Raw genomic sequence first — 9,031 nt, 5'->3', positions numbered from 1 at the left:
ACCCCAACTATTTACAGGAGCCGGTAGAAAACTATAACATTTTTGCGGAGATACTTAAAAACCTAGAAAAGATAAACAAGAGATTAGATTTTCAGACTGAAATCAACGAAAAACTTATTGAAAAGTTAAATATAATTTCAGTAAATATATCTAACTAAATTACACAATGGCAACATTACGTATTGCTATATGGAATTGTAACGGCTTATTAAGCCGTGTCCAAGAAATAGAATGTTTTCTTTACAATGAAAAGATTGACATACTCCTATTATCTGAGAGTCATTTTGCTAAACACTCATATGCCACATTTAAAGGTTACAAACTGTATAATGCTCTACATCCATCCCAAAAACCAAGAGGTGGTGCCTCCGTTATTATCAAAGATAATATCAAACACTACGAAGAAGAAAAAATTGAACAAGAAATGTTTCAGATAGCTTGTGTTTCAGTAACAATAAATCAAATAAAATCATTCAAAGTAGCTGCAGTATACTCACCACCAAGGCATTCTATCCAATATGACCACTATGTTGAGATGTTAAAAACGCTTGGGCATCACTTCATTATAGGTGGAGACTTTAACGCCAAAAACAAATTATGGGGATCTAGACTAACTACTTCAAAAGGCAGACAGCTCTACAAGGCTTGCAAAACTTGCAAATGTGAAGTATATACTGGCAATGAACCAACTTACTGGCCCACAAATACAGAACTGATTCCGGATTTAATAGACTTTTTTATTCTTAAAAACATCTCTAAGAACTATATTGAAATACAAAACACCACATCTCTTTCTTCGTCCGATCACTCTGCGGTCATCATGACCATCAGCGATTCTGTAATTGAAAATAAAGCAACTGATCATTTGCTTAACGGTAAAACTAACTGGCATTACTTCAATTTCAGTCTTAATAAAAAACTGAACCTAAATGTTCCTTTGAAAACCACGCTTCAAATTGAAGAACAATTAGATATATTTGTCTCCACAATCCAAACAGCTGCATGGGAGAGTACGAATACACCTTACAAAATGAATCAATGTAATAATTATCCCAAAGAGATTAGAGAACTATTGTCCCAAAAGCGCAAAGCCAGGAAAAGATGGCAAAAGCATAGAACTTCAGAAAACAAAAGGATATTAAACAAACTTATCACAGAGTTGAAACTGAAAACTACTGAGATCAAAAACAAAACACTGTCACAAAAATTAATGAACTTGGCGCCTACCAAAGAAACTAATTATAGTTTATGGAAAGCCACTAAACATTTGCAACAATCTCGAGCACATATACCTCCAATAAAAAAGGAAGATGGTTCCTGGGCAATAAAACCAATTGAAAAGGCTGAACTATTTGCCGAACATTTTCAAAATATTTTTACACCGCTACAAAGTTCCACTAACGAAGATTTAAGTAGAATCAATAAAATAGATAGATTAACAATCAAGCCGGCCAAACTAAACGAATTAGTAAACGTTATCAAAAATGACTTGAGTGCAAAAAAGGCTCCAGGCTACGACCTAATTACGGGGAAATTACTTAAAAAGCTACCCAAGAAAGCACAAAAAGCACTACTACAGATTATAAATGCATGCTTTCGTTTAAGATATGTGCCATTGCCATGGAAAGTAGCTGAGATAATTGTAATACATAAACCTGGTAAACCCGAAAATGATATAAACTCGTACAGACCCATATCTCTTCTCCCTATTCTATCCAAAGTTTTTGAAAAACTTCTATTAAAAAGACTGGAATTGATCACTACACAGAGAAAATTAATTCCTGACCATCAATTTGGCTTCAGAAGTCAACATTCTACTGTGCAGCAAGTACACCGTATAATAGATGTCGCAGAAAAAGCTATAGAAAATAAACAAGTCTGCTCTGCTGTGTTTCTTGACATAAGCAAGGCATTCGATAAAGTTTGGCATAAAGGCCTTCTTTTTAAATTGTATAACGATCTCCCAACGGAGTTCTATCAAATATTGGAATCATATTTAACAGATCGGCATTTCCGCGTAAAACATGCAAATGAATATTCTACCCTTAAACCAGTACAAGCCGGAGTACCCCAAGGGAGTGAGCTTGGACCTCTATTGTACTTACTATTTACAAGAGATGTTCCAACTCAGATATCGTCGACGATAGCTACATTTGCGGATGATACTGCGTTGCTTTGCACCTCGGAGTCAGAGAAACAAGCAACCAACAAACTACAAAAAACTCTGACAGAGATTCACGATTGGATTACTAGATGGAGAATGCATATAAATGAAAGTAAATCAATTCACATGTTATTTACAAATAAAAGAGTATCGCCAACGCCAATATTTATAAATAATATACAAATCCCTTACGCCAATAATGCCAAATACCTCGGAATGACATTGGACACGAAAATCAAATGGAAGGAACATGTCAAGAAGAAAAACCAAGAGATGAAACTAAAATTTAGTCAGCTATATTGGCTTTTTGTGGATAGTAAGGTATCCATAAAAAACAAAGTCCTCATTTATAATCAAATGATTAAGCCAATTTGGATGTATGGAATCCAGCTATGGGGCTGTGCTTCAAACAACTATGTCGAATGTATTCAGAAAACCCAAAACAAGATTTTACGTACCATGGTTAATGCACCTTGGTACATCCGAAATTCCGATCTTCACAGAGATTTACAAGTTAAGCCTATTGTAGAAGAAATATCATTTGCTGCGCAGAGTCACGCTAATAAATTGCGATGTCATGTAAACGCCGAATTGAACACCATATTCCAAAACTATCTACCAATAAGAAGGTTACAGAGGACAACCCCAATGGATTTGGTCATCTAAAATTCGTTCAAGAACCCAACTAGAGAGAAAGTCTTGAGTTTCTTCTCAAAAATTGTATTCTTTGCTATATATTTTAGCAATAAGATAATGAGCTAATAATTGTAAATTACTAGATGAGTATGACTCAGTTGTAATGTAAATAAAAATAAAAAAAAAAAAAAAAAAAAAAAAAATCTGGCATCCCTAACTGTGCCCCATAATTAGCTATTCGGACCCTACATAAACTGGCTGATGACGTTGAAGGTGACTTCCCGACTGCTGCGGAGATAATACGTTCGCATATATATATATATATATATATATATATATATATATATATATATATATATATATATATATATATATATATATATATATATATATATATATATATATATATATATATATATATATATATATATATATATATATATATATATATATATATATATATATATATATATATATATATATATATATATATATATATATATATATATATATATATATATATATATATATATATATATATATATATATATATATATATATATATATATATATATATATATATATATATATATATGTGGTCTACCTCTTCATTCCAATCAAGTGCTGTTCTTCTTATGTCATCGTGCGGCTTCCTTAGGGTATGCCCGATCCACATCCATTTTCTTCTTCAATTTCCAATAATGCAGGTTGCTGCTCGGTGGTACGCCATAGTTCTTCCTTTGTGATAGTATTTGGCCAAAATATTCGTACTATTTTCCTTAGGCAGCGATTAATAAATACTTGAAAAGCCTGTAGATTGCGAAATTCCATGTCTTACAACCATACAGTATTACTGATTTTATGCTTGCGTTGAAGATGTTAATTTTCGTGGTCCCCGATATGTATGTTGAACGCCATACCTTCTCTAAGGGCGCGAAAGCGGCTCGGCCCTTATTGAGACGATTTTTTATATCTTCAGATGTACCACCATCGGATGTTATAATGCTTCCCAAGTAGCAGAATGTGTTTACATTTTCAATTGGCTTCCGATCTACTGCAATTGTATCATTGTTGCTCGCATTGATTCGCATGGCTTTTGTGTTTTGGATATTTATGGACATTCCAGCAGTCACCGCATACTTATTAAGATCGTTCAGCATACCTTGGATTTCTGTGCCCTTATGCGCAATAAGGCAAATATCGTCGGCGTAGTCGAGATCGCAGAGGTTTCCTTGTAGTCCCCAGGTTATTCCTCTGTGACTCTGAGATACTCGTGACATAATTACATCGAGAAGTAAGTTGAAGAGGAGTGGTGAGAGGACACATCCTTGGCGTACGCCTATTTCGACTTTTATTTGGTCGCTAAGCAAGTTGCACCGTCGTAAAGGCTAGCTATTATTCGTATTATTTTTTTTTTTTTGAACTCTCTTACATTCCAGCGCTTTCAGTAATACTTCGTGTCGTATGGTATCAAAAGCTTTTGTAAAGTCAATGAAGCACAGATAAAGTGGTGAGCGCCACTCACCGGATTGTTCGACTATTATTCGTATAGTGTTGACATGGTCGACGCAAGGCCGCCGCGTTCTAAAGCCAGTTTGTTCGTTTCTCAAGCTTGGATTTACAAAGTCTGATAGCCGCTTGTTCAGGATATGTGCTATTACTTTGTTGATCATGTTTAATGTGATTCCCCTCCAGTTCTTACATAGATAGGTCGCCTTTCTTTGGGAGCAAAGTAATAACTCCTTCCTTGGCTTCCGTCGGTAAGACGTCTGTTTACCAAAAATTTGATACAAGTGGTTGTAAAAGTTCGGCACTCAGCGAGCTATCGGCTTTAAATAACTCCGGAGATATGTTGTCTGGGCCAGGAGATTTGTTGACTTCAGAGATGAAATAGCTTGGTATATTTCCGGTATGTTGGGACAGGAAGTGTCAAAATGTAGTGCTTCTTCATGCCCAGGGCAATTGCATATGTTTTCCAGGGGGTGTGTGGGTGCCGTGAGCAGCTCTTTATAGTACTTTCCATATTTTGATTTGCTCCTCTTTTATTGACGTTAACTCGCCGTTACTGCTTCTTAATGGCTTGGACCTCGTCAGCTGACGAACTGATTTATATAAGTCTCGGCTGCGATGTGTGTCTGCTGTTGCTGCTTGTGCTGTTAGGGCGATCTGGTTGCTCCAGTCCCTTTTGTCCGATCTAGCGCCTTTTTTCACCATTTTGTCCATTCTCGCGTGCTCTCTTTGTGTTAGTGTTCTCGCATTTCTTGTTTTAGCAGAATTGGTAGCATTTTTTGCTTCCGACCGCATGCGAATAAGATTCCATGTTTCACAAGAATACGGTACATGGTGAAAATTCATTAATGTTGAGATTAGAATTTTGGGTGTCCAGACTGAAGAATCTCATAACAATCATCCATAATTGCCATGCATGCGTATTGTTTCGGAAGAAAACTGTCGACCGCTATTCCTCTTAAGAGACCTACATTGTCTCGTCCGTTTACATGCACTGGAGTCGACTTTGCAGGCCCCTTTGATATTACGACCAACATTGGTAGAGGTTGCCGTATCACTAAAGGATATGTGTTTGTGTTTTTATGCTTTGCGACTAAGGCAATTCATTTGGAAGCGACAAATGATATGTCGACTTATTGTTTTATTGCTACGTTCACTTGATCTTTCTCCCGAAGAGGCTGTAGGAGCTTCTAATGTTCTTGGCAGAGACCAAGCTGAAGTGAAGCAAACTCTTATTTCGCTTAATGCCTTCCAATTATTCGAATGGAAATTTATTCCCCCCTGGTGCGCCACATATGGGTGGTCTTTGGTAGGCAGGAGTTAAGAGTTTCAAGACTCATCTTAAGAAGGTGTCTCACTCTCAGAAGTTCACTTTTGAAGAGTTCAGCACGATGTTAGCCAGAATCGAAGCCTGCCTTAATTCAAGGCCCCTTAGTCCGATGAGCGACAATCCGACCGATTTGGCCCCTTTGACCCCGGGACACTTCCTTATAAGTTCTGCCGTTCTCTCTCTTTCGGAGCCCGACACCACGATTCAGTCGTTAAGTTATGTGCAACTTAAGGTCCTTTATCACTCTTTCTCCAAATGGTGGAAAGAGGAATATGGTATTAATCAGGAAAGATAATTTGCCTCCCCCAGAGTGGAAAGTAGGTAGAATCGAAAAGATCTACTTAGGCCCCGACAACAAAGTGCGAGTTGTGTACATCAGGGTTAGAAATTGTACTGTTACAAGGCCCGTTGTCAAGCTCGTACTGTTATCTGTTGATGTACAAAATTAATGACCTCTTCTTTTGTTTGTATGTGTGCTGTCCCATTTTATTTTCGTATTTCCAGACATCCATCACGTCATCTCACAAATGAACGCCCTGAGGCAGAAAAAGACGTCGCCCAGCCGAAGAAGAAGTGTGGTGAAGAGAGATGCGAAGTGTGGCTGCAGCCACACGCACTCCGCCTTTGTCCGCGTTTCCGAGCTATGGACTCTGCGAAACGTCGTAAAGCCGTAATGCAATTCGGCTATTTTTTAATTGTTTGGCTGAATCCCACAAAAGGATTAATTATAAGAGTCGGGAAAGGTGTATGGAGTGCTGTGGTGAGCTCCATACGCTGCTCCACCCGAGGTTTGTTGGGAAGCGTGAAGATTCCCTAGTGCCGTCGCTAGCCGACCCCAGAATTCCAGGAAGGCCACTAGCAAAACTAAACTAGTGTTGTAAATTTTGATTACTTTTGACTACTCGTTACTACTCGTTACTTTTCAATTGAGTACTCGTTACTACTCGTTACTTTTGTAAAAAAAATTAAAAAAGACATTGTGGGCACTTTTTAATAATATCTTCCTCTTTTTTAAATTTAAAAACAGTATAGAAAAGCAAATTACATTATCCAGTTTTATTCTAGTGTTATAAAATGTGGTGTTGTAGATATATGGGTCTCGTTAGAAAAAGATTTTCACCAATCATTCAAATTTTTAGAGCCAATTTCGTATTCACTAGTTGGTATTTTTTGTCAGGGTATATCTAAATGGCATTGTGTATTACTGATGCTTGCAATTTGCAAACTTTTTAAATCCACCATTGACAGTGGATGAAAATATTTAGCGATCATTTTTATCGTGAGACCCAATGTTGAAATTTTCCAAGGGTTTTTTAATAAGCTTGGGTACCTTCTCTGAAAACAATTGGATTGAACCAGCTGAAGTCAACGACATTATTATTCATACTATTCGCATGAAACGTGATCCATGTGATGCTTTAAATTATAGCTCCCACCTACACCCAATGCAATTTTTTTCAAATGCAAACGTTTTTAAGAAATCAGATAAATTTTTCACTTTGTTCAAAGGTGAAGCCATATATCCTTTTCGTGTTATTTTAACTCATAAAACGATTTTCGAAAACTTCAATTAATATTTTCCAAGAAGTCAAGAATTTTACTTCCAAACCGCCAACTTACTTACCGTTAGAAGAAAAAAATTGGAATTGAAGATATTGAGTACTCTTTTACTAGTAACGAGTACTCAAAAAATTAGTCAGTAACGAGTACTTGTAATCAAATACTCGTTACTTTACCAACACTAAACTAAACCTAGCAAGCCACAATCACGACGTGACCCCACCAAAGGCGCTCGCTAACTGCTCGTCGTCACAATAATGTGACGACGTCGGCGGACGATGCACCTGTGGTCACAATCCGGCCAACACTTCCACTGTTAACCCCAACACCGGCAGTGGACCTGCTATGATTGTGATTCACGTCCATTCTGGGTCCCATTGAATTTGAATTTATTTTGTTTATGTTTTTGTCCATTGAATTGTCTAATTAATTCTCGTCATACGTCCCCTAGCACCTGATGGCCCCTATATTGCATTTCTGCAAGGGGCGGGATGTTCGGGTAGACAACCTATTATTTGTAAGTTTTAATGAATTGTAAAATACACCTCTGAATTACAACGATATCTGAAAAAATTACATTTAACTTAACAAAAAGTTCACTCTCACTTACTCCCTCTCTCTCTCTCTCATATACCCGAAGGTACGAATACCCCCACCAATAAATTAAACTTTAATTTATTATTTAAAAACCAAAATTTAATTACGTTTTTATTTGTTTTTCCCTCCTCATTGACAAATTATTTTATTTAATTCCACGCCTTTTCCGCTCGCCCTTTCTTCAATATTAAGCTTAAAGTTCAGCTTCCTGTCCAAAATAACGCCAAGGTATTTTGCACACTCACCAAAGGGAATTTCAATACAACCCGTAGGATATGGGCTTAACCGTTGGAGTTTTGTGATCTTTGCAGTACAAGACTAGTTCTGTATCTGATTGTGGATGGGAATTTGTCCCTGACTGCTATTTCCACATCATCTGCCTATGGCACCACTTTTATCCTTTTTTTTAGGGAAACCAGAAGGTTGTTTATAGCAACATCCCAAAGAAGAAGTGATAGAACTTGGGAATGCCTCTGTTCGCATACCTTTGTATCTGTGAATTACGTCTCTTCGTTAGAAGTGTTCCTTGATCAACACTCAGAGTTGTCACTCCATTTAATATCGAGCTACGGTGGACTTTGTTGAATGCCCCTTAGATGTTTAGAAAAGCCACAATTGTGTATTCATTGACAAACTGATTAGTTCATGCAATGTGGTCTCAGTAGAGTAAGCATGTTGTCGTTTCGAGAGCAATCTTGAATCGATGCTACTTCTAAGATAAATGTCTATAATCCTCTCCAGAGTCTTAAGAGGGAATGAGGATAAGCTGATTTGTCGGAAATCCTTCGCACTCGAGTAAGAAGCTTTTCCCGCTTTAGGTATGAAAACGAATTTTGTTTCCCTCCACTTATCTGGAATATATGCTAAGTTGATACAGCATATATATCGCCGACAACCAGGGGATAATTCTGACAATCACTGCTCTGATTTCCAGGAAAATATGTGTCAAATAGTACCTCCAGCGTATCTTCACTGAACGTTGTCTAATTGCCCTAAGATGTTTTAATGAAACCTGGAGTGGAGTTAACGGGTGCTAGTACCTTTCGTACTCTGGAAGCCTCGGATGTATTCTGAATACTGCTACAGTAAACATTCCAAGAGTTGTGCTGAACCCATCTCAGTTCTCGTTTATACCCTCTCACCTTCATCTTGTAAACGTCCCAATCCTCCGGAGCTCTTGTGGACTTTGCTTTTTAAAGCGCTTAGTGCAGGGTTCCCTCATTGATTAAAATACG

General features: G+C 37.3%; 1 protein-coding gene across 1 annotated transcript; it reads right to left on the bottom strand.

Annotated features, from left to right (window-relative positions):
* Positions 1–3,454: 3,454 nt before the first annotated feature.
* Positions 3,455–4,080, bottom strand: LOC142224729 (uncharacterized). The gene is made up of 2 exons (XM_075294515.1): positions 3,721–4,080; positions 3,455–3,610 (listed from the first exon to the last, which is right to left on the bottom strand). The coding sequence occupies exons 1-2, from the start codon at positions 4,078–4,080 to the stop codon at positions 3,455–3,457; spliced, it is 516 nt and encodes a 171-aa protein (XP_075150630.1).
* Between the last annotated feature and the right edge of the window lie 4,951 nt (positions 4,081–9,031).

Source organism: Haematobia irritans, chromosome 2 (assembly GCF_050003625.1).
Source record: "Haematobia irritans isolate KBUSLIRL chromosome 2, ASM5000362v1, whole genome shotgun sequence".
NCBI lineage: Eukaryota > Metazoa > Arthropoda > Insecta > Diptera > Muscidae > Haematobia > Haematobia irritans.
The sequence above is the reverse complement of the archived record's forward strand: the minus strand, read 5'-3'. Positions and strand labels throughout refer to the sequence as shown.